Source organism: Canis lupus, chromosome 1 (genome assembly GCF_011100685.1).
Source record: "Canis lupus familiaris isolate Mischka breed German Shepherd chromosome 1, alternate assembly UU_Cfam_GSD_1.0, whole genome shotgun sequence".
Lineage (NCBI taxonomy): Eukaryota > Metazoa > Chordata > Mammalia > Carnivora > Canidae > Canis > Canis lupus.
This window is the reverse complement of record NC_049222.1, coordinates 87,966,914-87,982,598: the sequence shown is the minus strand read 5'-3', so window position 1 is coordinate 87,982,598 and position 15,685 is coordinate 87,966,914. Positions and strand designations below refer to the sequence as shown.

General features: G+C 39.2%; 1 protein-coding gene across 3 annotated transcripts in view; it reads left to right on the top strand.

Annotated features, from left to right (window-relative positions):
* Positions 1-9,157, top strand: part of MAMDC2 (MAM domain containing 2) — a 146,826-nt gene extending 137,669 nt beyond the window's left edge. Inside the window, exons 12-14 of one of the 3 annotated variants that reach the window (XM_038527109.1) lie at positions 1,014-1,273; positions 7,872-7,956; positions 8,104-9,157. In XM_038527109.1, the coding sequence (XP_038383037.1) occupies positions 1,014-1,273; positions 7,872-7,956; positions 8,104-8,168 (410 nt within the window). In that variant the 3' untranslated portion in view covers positions 8,169-9,157. Of the gene's footprint in view, positions 1-1,013; positions 1,274-7,871; positions 7,957-8,103 lie in introns of those variants that run through there. The other 2 variants (XM_038527110.1, XM_038527111.1) reach the window with 2 other exon arrangements.
* Positions 9,158-15,685: the final 6,528 nt, after the last annotated feature.

Genomic DNA, 15,685 nt, shown 5'->3' with positions numbered 1-15,685 from the left:
AAAAATCAATATTGGCCAAGAAGACAATAAAAATGCATGGAAACACTTGTGCATAGTTTTTCAGGTAGAAGAGACATAAACTTTTATCAAATGGTCCAGGGTTAAGAATGATGTGGAATCCAGGGCCTTTTTGAAAATGACCCTCAAGTTTACAGAATTATATCACTGGTGTGTTGATCTAGAAGTTAGTATTCATATTATTCATCTGTTGCCTTATTTCAGTGGCTGGATGGTAATTATTTAACACTAGCCAGCTCTATCAGGGTTGGGGGGCCAAGGCTGATTTGTAGCCATGTCTAGTTTCTGTGGGGTAAATACATCAGTCATTTGGACCTACCAACAGAAGTCACACGATTGACTCTCAAGAGCCAGTAGAAGCTGGTTCCAGCAAACCACTGTTTTATTTATGTGCAGACAAATCTTGCTTCTGCCTGAAACCAGCAAATTAAAACAAATTGAAATTAATAAAGGAAATGGAAATGTTATATAGCATATGGATAGATAGATAGTATTAATCCTTATTCAAAATGATGAATGTAGTTTGAGAGAGGATAATTCCTTAGACCAAGATCAGATATTAGAGTCAAGACTTGAGCCCAGACACATCTGACTACAAAATCCATGCTGGCTCTCCCAAACCAATGTCTGGAAGCTCCAGAACATTGTCCATGAGTTAGTAGGATAAATTCTGATGCACTGATCATCACATTGGTGACCCAATACTAGTGTTATAATAATGTCAATTACATCCTATATATTTAACTGAATTTTAAATTCATAAGTGAAAAAAATTATTTTGATTATCTAAATTTTGTAGCATGTCTATCTATTCCTCTTGGATGATATTCTCCAAAATGATAAAAATCCTTCATCAGCATGGTGGTCAAGTCATCCACTTACTCTAATTTGTTTCCAGGAGCACTACTCAAAAGAGAAAGAAGAGAATATTCTGTGTGTGTGTGCGCGTGCGCACACATGCTTTTAATAATACCTGATTTTGCGTTGCTCTCCAGGCTACTACATGTACATCGAAGCTTCCCACATGGTGTATGGACAAAAAGCACAGCTCTTGTCCTGGTCTCTGAGAGGAGTCACTGGAAAACACTGCTTGACCTTCTTCTACCACATGTATGGAGCAGGGACTGGCCTGCTGAGTGTTTATTTAAAGAGGGAAGGTGAGAGTGAAGAGTCCCTCTTATGGAGAAGAAGAGGTGAACAGAGCATTTCCTGGCTACGAGCGCTGATTGAATACAGTTGTGAGAGGCAACACCAGGTAGGCCAGAGGAGACAAGAACCGAGTGATAGAAAGTGGTCCTATAAGCTCCTGATGTTCTTTCTTTCTCTTGTGACCCAAGAGAACATTTTGTTCTTTTTCAGGATCATAGAGAAAGGCAATACTTGTTTCAGAGTAAACATAATTGGTCTATATTGATGAAATCTCAGCAGTGAATGGGAGAGTAGGCGGGGAGAGAAAGCTTTGGGTATTTACGTGTAAAGTGCTTTTTGCAACTCAGTGATGAAAGGGTAGCTATTTTTGTCTTGGCACATTTTGAGTGTCAGGTGCATCCTCTGTGCCCTGCAACGTCTCTAAAGCAGTCCCCTTCTCTTCCAAACTTGGTATTACCCAATTAGTTGTTCAGGCTACATCTTCCCCTCATCATTACCCACACGCAAGGGCTTTGGTTGCAGGCCTTTAACAGAGTGCGTGGTCCAGGGGAAAGTTGAAGCCTCTGTCTGCATTGACATGGAAGAAACAGAGAGTCCTGATCCTACGTCCTGAGTCTCGTGTGCAGTAGGAGACCTCTGTCCCACAGCATCCTGGCTATGAGTGAATCTGGGCAGCAACAGGAAGGAGCCTTTCACATTCCAGTCAGTGAAGCCGAGCAGCCAGTCTAGTCTAGAGGTGAGCCAGGGCCTCTGGACAGCCACTGACTTCACCTCCCTCTGAGCCAGAACTCCAGAAAGCTCTGGGGAGACATCCCTTGGATCCTGACTGTTCCTGAAATTGCTCTGTAGAATTCTCAGCTGTGACCTTCCACTGAAAACCCTGCTTCCTTCTCATCCTTGCTTCTGACCGATGAACAGTCTTGAGTCAGCACCCCTCAGCTTTAACCACTGGCCACTCTGCTAAGCCTAATTCTTCTGGGGCAAAGATACTTAAAATAAGGGCTTCATTTTATATCATCGTACAGCCACGTAGAATTTTCTTACAGATCCCAATGGGAAGGAATTGCAGAAGCTTGGGTGGGCCAGGTGGCAGGGCCAGCTAGGGTGCTGCATTCCTAAAGAACAAATAACAGAGGGAACATGAGCCATTATCCAGGGATGGCCCATTATCTTGGCATGATAGAACTATTAAGAGATTTAGTCAAGACAACAGCCTCAGGAATGATTTAAGTGGTGCTTTAATGTCTGGTATAGAAGAAACGTAGATCATTCAGGAACTTACTAAGATAATTGATCATCATTCTGCGATGGTAGATTAATTTCATTAGGCTATTTAGGACACTCATACTGGTACCTTATTCAGATGTTCATAAAGTGTGGTCCTGAGGCCAGCAGCAATGCTTGAAATGCAAGTTTACCTAAAATGACATGTACCTAAAATGCACATTCTCAGGCCCCACCTTGGAACTACTGACCAGCCAGTCTGGGAAAGGGGACCAGAAATCTGTGTCTTAACAAGCCCTCCTGGTGATTCAGATGCCCACTAAAGCTGGAGAGTCTGTCCTCAAGGAAGTGAATCTGAGTCTCTCAGGTGGAGACTGAGCGCTGATGTTTTTTACATTTCCCAAATGTTGCTGATGCAATCTGGGATTTAAGTTGAAGAGAACAAGTGGCTTCTCAGCATCTAAAGATTTTATTTTTATTTATTTCAGGGAGAACAAGAGAGAGAGACCATGAACAGTGGGGAAAGGGAGAAGCAGGCTCCCCGCTGAGCCAGGAGCCTGGCATGGGTCTTGATCCCAGGACCCCAGGAGCCAAAGACAGACGCTTAACTGATTGAGCCACCCGGGCTCCCCAGCTTCTTAGCATCTAAACCCAGGGAGTTGGGGCACCTAGGTGGCTCAGTGGTTGAGCACCTGCCTTTGACTTAGGTCATGATCCCGGGGTCCCAGGATCGAGTTCCACATCAGGCTCCCACAGGGAGCCTGCTTCTCCCTCTGCCTATGTCTCTGCCTCTCTCTGTCTCTTATGAATAAATAAATAAAATCTTAAACAAATAAACAAACCCAGGGAGTTGAGTACATGCCTTGCATATGCTAGACTTGCTGAGTAGCTGGTTGTTTGAAATGTTTTTTTGATCCCAAAGTAATTAGGCATCTAGGGTAGCATCTTGAGGTGTCAAGTTCAAAGGGTACAGAATAGCCAGAGAGATTTTTTAGCTCACAACCTGGAAGGACGACTCCAGACCATTCCCTTTGTCTTACAATGAAACAGATTTGAATCTGCCATGAGGAATTTCCTTCTGGATTTAGTGATTCCCTCAGGAATCCCAAATGACTATCTGGAGACCAGGCTGAGCTTGTTTCTCCAAAACATTTTAGCGTCTGATAAAACACAGACACACCCATTCTAATAAATCAGCCATCTTCTCCGTGCCAGGCACTTACAGCCCTAGGATCAGAATATAAGTCCCTCCAGTTGATCTTTTAGCTCCTCATTACAGATGTAGAAATGGTGTCCAGTTGGTAAATGGCTGCGTGAGAGAATTCAATCCCAGATCTAACTGGTCCCAATGTGTGTATCCCTAAGTCATTATTCTACACTCCCTCCTATCATGAAAGTTCCAAACTAAACTCATTCCCCTGGGTGTCATAAACACTGGGTGATCTTGGGGAAATCTCATCCTCTATCAGAGTGTTTATATATTTTCAAAATGGGGTAGTAATTTCTGACGTGCTGACATCACCAGAGTTAGATGGTCAAATTAGATGATGTATGTGAAAGGGTTTAATATACTTTAAAGTCCCAAAGTATAAAAAGATGTTATTGTTTCTAAAAATATATTCCCTCCCAAATATCTCTGGTCTCAAATTCATGTCACCATGGCAACCCTGGTATTCTCAATAGTTACATTAGCAACCAGACTGAGTTCCTAAAGTATGAGGCCAAAATACCTTATTTTAATAATTATTTATTGACCATTTGCTGTTCTAAGTGCTGGGGTACAGCAATGAACATAACATGTAAAGCTCCTCATCTTTTAGAGTAGACGTTCTCGTGGGGAAGAGGTAGAAAATGTAAACCAAAATATATAATGCACCATCAGGTGATAATAAGTGCTGAGAAAAAGAATAGGTCAAGCTGATTAGGTAATGAGATCAAAGAAGTACCAGAGCATAATCATGGAAGGTCTTGGCCATCATCATGTAGAAGTTGAAATTTATTCCAGAAGCAACAAGGAACCATCAGATGGATTTAAGGTAATGCGATCTGATTTATATTTTTAAATGATCAGCTATTATGTGGGGTGTAGACTGTAGGGAGTGAAGGAGACTTCGGGGCTACTGCAGCAGTCCTGGCAGAAGGAGTGGTAGCTAGGGCTGTGTAGCAGAGGTGAAACGCATCAGAAGCCCACAGGACTTCTTATGTGTGGCATGTGGGGCTCAAGAGAAAGAGTCATCAAGATGACTCCACAGGTTTTGGCCTGAGCAACCACTAGAATGGAGTTACCATTTATTGAGCTGGGGAAGGCTTTGGGTGGAGCATATCTGGAGGTGTAAGGGCAGTGTGCACAGGAGGGAAATTTAACACATGGGGTTTTGCGGACATGCTAAGTTTTCCACATCTGGTAGATATCCACAGGGGGATGTCAGGTAAGCGGTAGGATATGAGACTGGAGTCTGGGGAGAACAAAGCTGGAGAAATCAGCGTGTGAATCATCAGAGGGGGCAGGCAAGTGTGGATCACTTTCAGAGTGCTGTAGTACTGCTGACATTTGAGACCGTAGAGGGGAGATAAGTGGGTGGCTTCCAGATGACATTCCAATCATCTGATCTTCCTTGTAGAAGAAATGCATCAAGTAGCAAAATTTTAATCATTCTCTTTCCTTGGGGTTTAATAAGGTGCTGAGCCACACTTGACTCGCTATTGATCAAAAACACAAAATGATTTTATTTCCTTTGAATGCCTTGCTTAACCTTTCCTCCTCCACTCTCTTGGGTTCTTTTATTTTGATGCTATTGAAAGAAAACGTTAGACAAATTCTTAGCTCATTGAAACATTTATGTCATTCATATTGTTCATTATACTGCCTAACATTTAGTAGGAATTATTACGTGGTGGGTACTCATCTAACACCATGTTTCCACATGTACTTGTTCACGGTGTGCTTAGTCTCATTCATCTTTTCCTGGTGCCACTAGAGCAAAAGTAATACCTAACAGTTTCATTTATTTAATAGTTGGGCCCAAACAACTTAGCATTTATGTCCTAATGACTTTGTAGCCATTTGAAAAAAATAATACAGTTAAATTGAAAGAAAAAATAAAGTTTCATCTCATTCTTAAATAACTACAATTATTTAATAATAGAATGTGTGTCTGTAATACAAAGGGGAAACCATAATGGTATAAAATGGTTACCACTCAAGTATTAAGGAAATTGAAATGAGAAGGTTGTATGGAATCAAATGTTTGGCTCAACTGCAGACTATTCCGAATTTAATTCCATCAGGTAATTTGTTTTTTTGTATTTCCATTGTTAGAGTTGGAGGTGAAAAAACAGATTTTATTGATGTCCAGAGAACCAGAATGCTTATTAACTGCACTCATATATCCTCCTATCTAGATGTGTTAGGATATTTTTTCCCTCTTTTAACAACTTATTTGGATTCTTGTTTGGGATCGTGTCCTTAGAATTTTTAATAACGTTATTTTGCCCATTTCTGTCATTACAGCTTCTTTGAGTCATTAATTTCAAGATAGTTTCATATGCTTATTAATTATCCACTTTATATTCTTTGATTTAATTTAAATCATAAACTAGTCCAATGGGGAGTCATTTGCTCATAAAGTGAGTAGAGCAAATGTATCTTCTGGATAATTTTCATTACTCACGAGCCTCCCTGGAGTATTAAGTGGTTTATTAACCATTGTTGGAGCAGCTTTAGGACTGGTAATGTAACCTGTTTTCCCTAGAACCTGAATATTTGATCAGTTATTTTCTTCTCAGTATCTAGAGTTATGGAGCTGGTTCTCTCCTCCTGGGCTGTTCTTGGATGTTATGGTATTTAACATGATAAGTGAACCATTGTCCTTTTGGTAAACTTCGTGATTATTCTTTGCTGCTCATACATAGTCTCATCAGCCATGTTAAATTCTTCCACCTAGTACTAGTATCACTGTAGATTTACAGAAAGCCTAAGAAAGCTTAAACTTCTGGCCCATGGCTTTCATAGGCCTTGTGAATACTGGGACTAGACTATTCTAGGGAGGAAGGGGAAACCAGGTCACTACCAAGAAGCCTTTCTAAGTGAGCATTTCTGGGAAATTGTCTAAAGAAATCTCAGAATAAAGGGACCTAAATCTCCAAGGCTCTTAAAACTTGTGAATTTCTTTAAAATCCCAAATAAGTACTCTCTTTTGTACCTAAGTCTGAATTTGTGACTTTGCATTCCTTTCCTTAAAGGAGCTCGAAAAACAGTCTAAGCTTCCAGACCCACATAGCCTGGATCTGTCCCTGACAAGTATTGTTTTGCTTTGTTTTGTTTTTATTTTTAAAATTTTTTATTTAAGTTCAATTTAGTTAAAATATAGTGTTTTATTAGTTTCAGAGGTAGAATTTAGTGATTTATCAGTTGCATACAATACCCACTATTGTGGTGTATACAACACCCAGTGTTCATTACATCAAGTGCCCTCCTTAATGCCCATCACCCAGTTACCCCATCCTTCTAGCCACCTCCCTTCCAGGAAGGTTTTGTTTCCTATGATTAAGAGTCTCTTATGGTTTGTCTCTCTCTAGTTTTCATCTTATTTTATTTTTCCTTCCCTTTCCCTATGTTCATCTGTTTTGTTTCTTAAATTCCATATATGAAGGGCACCTGCGTGGCTCAGTCTACCTTTGGCTCAGGTCATGATCCCAGGGATTTGGGATTAAGCCCCTGGGTTAGGCACCATGCTCAGCAGCGAGCCTGCTGCTTCTCCCTCTCCCCACCCCTTGTTCATGCTCTCTCTTGCTCTCAAATAAATAAATAAAATCTTTTTTAAAATTCCAAGTATGAGTGAAATCATATGGTATTTGTCTTTCTCTGACTGACTTATTTCGCTTAGCATAATACCCCCTAGTTCCATCCACTTTGTTACAAATGGCCAGATTTCATTCCTTTTGATGGCTGAGTAATATTCCGTTGCAAATGGCAAGATTTCATTCTTTTTGATGATAGTAATATTACATCTGTATCTATATACACACAATATAGATCGATCTATCTATCTATCTATCTATCTATCTATCTATATACCACTTATTTATCCATTCATCTGTCAATGGACATCTGGGCTCTTTCCATTGTTTGGCTATTGTGGACATTACTGCTATAAGCATTGGGGTACATGTGCCCCTTTGAATCACTATATTTGTATCCTTTGGATAAATACCTACTAGTGCAATTGCTGGATTGTTGGATAGCTCTATTTTTAACTTTTTGTGGAATGACAGTTTTCTAAGAGTGGCTGCACCAACCTGCATTCCCACTGACAGTGTATGGGGATTCCCCTTTCTCCAAATCTTGCCAACATTTGTTGTTTCGTGAATTGTTAATTTTAGCCATTCTGACTGATGTGAGGTGGTATCTTATTGTGGTTTTTATGAGTATTGTTTTATCAGGATGACTCTGTCTAAATTCAAACTCCATTACTTTTCAGGTAATTTTTGAAGCCATTCGGGGAGTGTCAATAAGAAGTGATATTGCCATTGATGATGTTAAATTTCAAGCAGGACCCTGTGCAGGTAGCAGTCTTTTCCCCAATTATATCAGCATGCTTGAAAAGGGTTTTTGCAATAGTCTCACATCATAAGAAGGCAAAATAAGTGTTTTTCCACAATAAAAATAGGGAAAATGACTATTGTCTATTTTCGATTTGTCTTTCCTGACAGAAATGGAAGATTTAACTCAACAATCATCAGGATATTCTGAGGATTTAAATGAAATTGAGTTTTAAGAAATGATCTGAATTGGATAAACTCAACAGGAGCCATACCTCTCTTCAATCAAAATGAAAACAAAACAAATGAATACTGGACAGTCTTAACCATTTCATAAGTTATCAATGACTCCACAGCACAGTACTCTTTTTTCATTTCTTTTGCAAAAAAATACTGACTCAGGGCTTTTTGTTTTGTTTTTGTTTTTTTCCTTTTTGCATATGACAACTGCTACAAAAGTGCAGGCTGTTGATTTTGCATAGATCACTCATCTTAATTTTGGTTCCAGTTAAAAATACAAATGTACTATATATTTCAATCATCTTAAAGTATGCAAATGAAGGGCACAAGCAAAATGAGATGTGCTCATTTAAATCTGCATTCAGTGAATGTATTGGGAGGAGAATAAGTCTTATGGGTTTCTTTTTGAATTTCAAGAATCATAACTATTTTTAAAGTAATAATGTGAGGTGTCAGTAATATCTGCAGAATGAATGCAGTTTTTCATGGTTAACAAGCTAGTCTAAGAAAATAAAATCTTATTTCCTATGTTTTATTCATAGAAATGGAGTATTAATTTTTTTGAGCATTAATTTTTAAATATTTTTACCATATGTGGTAACAAAGGATCTTTTCATGAATGTCCGAGGGTAAGTCAGTATTAATTAATGGTGTTTTACAAGGCAGTGCTACTTTCTTTTCTCCCCCTCTGAACTATTTTTGAAAGTCACTATGAACACATGAATTAGAAATTGCACTCTTTTTTTGTAAAGCAAGCTTGAAAATGTTTATGTACACACACCCAAAAATGTTTGGGATATGTCAGGCAATTTTACTGTTTTTTATAATAAATGTTTTGGTAAGGTTTTGAGTTAATATGAATTCAAGTAGGTATACTAAACTACTGCTTTTTATTTACATGTTTAGAAAATTGTATATACATATTTGTATATCCAAACAGCTGTTATAAGATTACCTAATAAAAGGTAATTTGAAAATCGTTTCACTAGCAATTAACTCATTTCTACATTATTTTTCTTGTTCAGAATATCTCCAGTACACAACGGCACATTCTAATTTGAATTTCTACTCTGCCACAATTAAATTCTTTTTAAGCCTTCCATTAGTGATACAAGCACTGCATACATTGATACAATAATAAATTTCTAAAGTGTTCCATTTTACATAAGCTAACTTAATTTTTCACTAAATTTTGTGTTGTTAGAATATAAACACTATGAGGATAGGGATTCTTGCATGTTTTGTTTACTTTTGTAGCCTCAGAAGAATGTCTGGTATTTAGTAGGTGTTCAACATATAAAAGCTTGTTGGATGGATGAATTTAACTCTCAACATCCTCCAAAATGGAGATATTATTATCCCTTTTTACACAGAAAGAAATCAAGACTCTGAAGAATAAACAAATTATTTAAGATTCCATAGCTGTTAAGTGGAGGAATTTGGAGTCAGGTCTCTCTGACCCCAAAATCTATACTTCTTCCTGTTTTGTATGGCCAAAAACCCATAGTTTTCACAGAGTTTGGTGGTATTCCCATTCAAGAATGTCAAAATTCCTTGGGTGCCTGGCTGGCTCAGTCAGTAGAGCATCTGACTCTTGATCTTGGGGTTGTGAGTTTGGCCCCATGTTGGGTGTAGAGATTACTCAAAAAAAAAAAAAAAAAAAGTCAAAATTCTTAAATTAATCTGTAAATAGTAGTATATCCTCCTGAAGACCACATTAGTTGGAAAACAAAAAGTGAGACTTTTTGTCTCACCCTACAAAATAAACATCCTGAGGTAAACTTCTATAGTAAAGCAAATCAAAAATTTTGCAAATCCCTTAAATAGAGTTGAAACATTGAAAACAGAAGATTTTAAGATGTGAACCAACTCAATAGTATACTAGACATTATTTCCTCACTCTGTTATTCCTGTCCAGAGCTTAGTTGTATTTGCTGAATAAAGAAATGAAAATTGTGTCTCCAGGACCTAACACTGTACCTTGTACATAGCAAGGAGTTTATGAATAGTGACTGAATGAAGTCATTCACCAGCCTCCTTGCTTATGAATTACATAAATCCACCATAATAATCAGAGCTAACATTTATTGAATACTTAACTATCTTCAGACATTATTCAAAGAGCTTTGCATGAATTCACTCATTTAATCCTGATAACAACCTGTGAAGTAGATCTAGTGATATTTCCATTTTATAAGTTAAAAAACTGAATTTGTCCAAGTTCAGCAGCTGATATAGTGCTTAGGTTTGAACCTGGGTGTGTTTCACTGCCAAGCCTGTGTTCTGATCCTAGCAGGACTGCCTCCTGAACCAGCCAGCTCTCCTGCCCACTCCATCCCTAATACTAATTTAAACTGTAAGGAAAAGTTCCAAGTTTCTCTCCCTCCAGAGGATTTATTGGCTAAAAAAAATTGTCCCAAAGGTTGCCAAACCAGAAATAGTACTGGTGCCACTTTGGAAAACAGTATGGAGGTTCCTCAAATAAAATAAATAAATAAATAGAGTTACCCTATGACTCAGAAATTGTACTACTAGGGATTTACCCAAAGGATATATAGTAATTCGAAGGGACACATGCACCCAACATTTACAGCAGCATTATCAACAATAGCCAAACTATGGAGAGAGCCCCAATATCCATCAGTTGATGAATGGATGGAGATTAGATAGATAGATAGACAGATAGATAGATGATAGATATGATATGATATGATATATGTATATCTCCACCACATACTACTCAGCCATTATAAAGAATGAAATCTTGCCATTTGCAACAACATGGTTTGAGTTAGAGTATACCATGCTGGGCAAAATAAGTCAGAGAAAGACAAATATCACAGGATTTCACTTGTATGTGGAATTGAAAAAACAATAGATGAACATAGGGAAGGAGGGGAAAAAAGAGAGGGAAGTAAACCATAAGAGACTCAACAATAGAGAACAAACTGAGGGCTGGTGGAGGGGAGGTGGGTGGGAGGTGGGGTAACTGGGTGACGGGCATTAAGGAGTGCACTTGTGATAAGCACTGGATATGGTGTATAAGTGAGGAGTCACTAAATTCTACTCCTGAAGCCAATTTTACTGTATGTGTTAGCTAATTTAAACAAAAACTTGAAATAAAAAGAGAAAAAGAAATACTGCTTGGGATCCCTGCTTTGGGAATTGCAGGGGGTGGAGGGAAGGTAGGGGTTAGTAACTAGTCATTAAGTTAAGGCAGAAGGGAAAGAGGTAATTGTTACCAGTTGTTATTAAGAAACAACGTGTAGTTTATAAAGGAGAACAGAGGAAGGTAAAAGGTAAGTGGATTAATTTACCATTCCTCACTCTCGTTCCTTCTGCAGAATTCACTATTTGGATGCTTCTCTTTCTTTCCAGGTTGCTCAGGTTTAGAAATGCCCTAGTGGAGGACGTGCTAGCTGTTGGGTACTGCTTGATAATTTAAGTAAGCACAGTATTTGCATTTACTTAACTCTTATTTAAACACACAAATGCTCCAAAGACAAACTACTTTTTCCACACAGATCGCCTTCTCTCCTACAATTTGCTCTCTCGGTTGGAGATTATTTATATGTAGAAGGAAGTGAAGGAGAAGATAGGGCCTCCAATGCAATATCTGGTTTAATGTGGAAAAAGAAAAGCTTCAGCAAAGATCTGGTGACAGGGTTGCCTGGGCAGCTCAGTCGGTTAAGTCTCTGACTCTTGGTTTCAGCTCAGGTTGTGGTCTCAGGGTCCTGAGGTCGAGCCCCACCGGGTAAGGCTCCTGCTCAGCAGGGAGTCTGTTTGAGATTCTCTCTCTCTCCCCCCCCCCTCCATCCCTCCCCCCTGACTCACATGCTCTCCTCTCAAAAAAAAAAAAAAAATTTTTTTTTAGTGAGAAATCTGTGCTCCAGGCATTATACCAAGCATGGAGGGTATGAAGATGCTCACAGGTGGGGAAGATGGATCCAAATGGATCAGCACAACTTGGAGCACTTAGTACAGCGACGTCATCTGCTCAGGTGCGAGGGGAAGCCAAGGCCGGCCTCATGCTGCGGTGGGGGCAGAGCAATGAGAACAGAGACATACTAAATGCAGCTTTCCAGGTGCCTGGATGTCTTCTGTGACTTCTAGGGCTGAGACTCGGGTTCTCTGACTGCTTATTCCCCTGTGGTAGACACGTTTCTCAGGGCGATTTAACCAGAACTTGGGGCCTGGGGTGGGGGGCAGTTTTGATAAGTGATCATTCTCCTGTTGCATCCTCAACATCTGGATTCTTTTAATGACAGATACAGCATAGTGATTAAGTACACGGTTTCCAGATTCAGGGTGTCCGGGTTAAAATCCTGGCTTTGCCACTTAGTGGCTTCATGACTAGGGGCAAGTCACTTACACCCTCTCTGATCTCTATCATTAGTCTGCAAAACGGGGTGACTACTCTTTGTCTCTATGTCTTCAGGTGGCTTTAAAGATGAAATAAAAGTGATAGCTACAAGCACTTAGTGTCTGACACACAAAAGCCATCCCAGTTTATATTAGTTTATATTAGAAGGTCTGAGAGAATTCTTTTACTAGATTGCAGTTTTTAATGTAATCTTTCTCTACAAAGGAATTGTGAGTTTATAGTGCCATCTTAAGGATAAAGCAACCATATAATCTTGTCATTGTATCATGTTTTCCTTTTGTACTAACAATGCTAGGCTCATTTTAAGCAGCAGCTGGGCAGTGCCTTCCTCTTGCTCTTCCTACTCCAGCCGCGATTAGTGGTTCTTCTGGGCTGTATATACACTCTGGCAAAAGTTATCATGCTGAACCTAAATTCTTGTTTTCATGTCCATTTCCTCAAGAATGGTCACATTTCCAATTCTGTTCCCCAACTGCCTACCATACTCAACACATATTTCTGGATTAAATAAACAAATACTCAATAAAAACTTTCAGTTTCATACAAACATGTATGTGGATTCGAAGAATCACAAGGGCTATAAAGATTCTCTTTCATCCATCAACATTTCATGGTCTGAAAATCCACACTCTAAAAATTTAACATGAAAAATGTGTCCTTGCCCGGTGAGGACACTTGGGGCAACTAGTAAGAACAACTTTAAACCTTCTTTAGAGGGCCATGACTCCCAACCCAGGCTGCACACAATTCCCGTATGTAAAACTGGAAGAAGGACTCACAATCCAAAATTACAACACATTTGGTCAGCTGTCAACAGCAGAATTAGATACCCAAGACTTCACAGGATGAAATTTTTTTTAATTTTATTTATTTATTCATGAGAGACACAGAGAGCGATAGAGCCAGAGACACAGGCAGAGGGAGAAGCAGGCTCCATACAGGGAGCCCGACACGGGACTCAATCCCAGGACCCCAGAACTCCGGGGTCACACCCTGAGCTAAAGGCAGATGCTCAACCACGGAGTCACCCAGGTGCCCTGACAGGCTGAAATTTTTTTTTTTTAATTTTTATTTATTTATGATAGTCACAGAGAGAGAGAGAGAGAGAGGCAGAGACACAGGCAGAGGGAGAAGCAGGCTCCATGCACTGGGAGCCCGATGTGGGATTCGATCCCGGGTCTCCAGGATCGCGCCCTGGGCCAAAGGCAGGCGCCAAACCGCTGCGCCACCCAGGGATCCCCAGGCTGAAATTTTTTGATAGACATTTTAAAATAACGATTTTAAAAATAGAGACCAAAAAAAAAAAAAAAAAAGCATTGAACACATAAAAGGCAATACACTGTGAAAAAATGAGGAGGCAGATTGATTTTTTTTAAAGATTTATTTATTTATTCAGATAGGCAGAGACACAGGCAGAGGGAGAAGCAGGCTCCATGCAGGGAGCCCGACGTGGGACTCGATCCTGGGTCTCCAGGATCACAACCTGGGCTGCAGGCTGCGCCACCGGGGCTGCCCAGGCAGACTGATTTTAAAGGGAACCAACTAGAACATCTGCACATGAAAAATACAGTCGTTAAAATTAAAAATGTAGTGGAAGAGGCAAATATCTAATTAGACATATCTAACAAAAGAGAACTGGTGAACTAGAATAAAAGATAAATGTGAATACAATACAGAGAGATAAAGAAATGAAAAATATGAAGGAGACAGAGAACAAGAGCATCCGGGCTGTTACAGTAAGAGAGGGGTTGGGGGGCGGGATTCAAAGGGAGAACATTTGAGACCATTTCAGAATGGATTATGGATAAAAATGTTTAAAATCAGGAAGTCTAACAAATTCTGAGCAATGTAAGTGAAAATAAATCCACACCTAGATCCATCATTGTGAAATACCAAAGGCTGAGAGATTTCAAATGGAACCAGAAGAAGAAGACAGATGACTTACAAAGGAAAAAAAATGAAACAAAATCAAACTTCTCAATAATGAGGAAGGTGTTTAGACAGTGTGATAAAACCTTTAACATGTTGAGAGAAAACCACATCACCTGTGAATAGTATCATTCAGAAGAACAAAATCATGACATTTTCAGACAAACAAGGAAGAAATCATATATTTGTCATACGTATGTGTGTATAGATATGCATGAATATACTTATACACAGATATTCCTCAACGTTCGATGGGGTTATGTAGCAACAAACACATTGTTAAGTTGAAAATATCATAACTTGAAAATGCATTTAATGCACCTAATGCACCTAACCTACTGATCTTGATAGCTTAGTCTAGCCTGCCTTAAACATGTTCAGACCTCTCACATTAGCCTACAGTTGGACAAAATCATCTAACACAAAACCTATTTTATAATAAAGTGTTGAATATCACATCCAATTCCTTGATACTCTACTAAATGTGAAAAACAGAATGGTTGCCTGGGTCCGACTATCATAGGTCGGAGACTGTATATTTAGATCAATGATAGTTAAAAGCACCACATATCAACATTCATGGAATGTAGCTACATTAACACATGAAAAGAATCTTGTCACCTTAAATAATTAATTTAAAACCTGAAAAAAGAGAAATTCTTGAGCCAAGCAGCAAACTCAAGAAGTTAGAAAAAGAACAGAAAATCTAAAGAAAGTAGGAAGGAAAACAGAAAGAGCATACATTAATAAAATAAAAACAAACATCTAATCGGGAAAGAATTAATAATATATGCAAGCATCTTGAGAATTAGATCAAATTAAGCCTAAAAGACAAACTCAAAAGACCTTAGACCCAGGCAAAGGGGGCCCCCACCTCGAGAGCCTATTGTGGAGGCTCTAAACATTCCATGAATGTTCTCAGATTGGGCCGTAGGTTGAGATACCAGGCCATCAGTATGTCTCATTCTTTATTTACATTTTATTTATTTTAATTAATTAATTAATTAATTTCACATGGCAGATGGAAGCAGCCAGCAGGTAGGCCTGCAGGACCAAAGGAGCTATTACCAAGCCCAGGAAGAGAGCTGTGGTCTTGGGGAAAAGTTGTATAAGAGAGACTGTGGCCAGAGATAGAAGAACACAGCCACCTCTAAAATGCAGCTATGCTCCAATTCCCTGGTGAACCCAATCAAAAGTCAG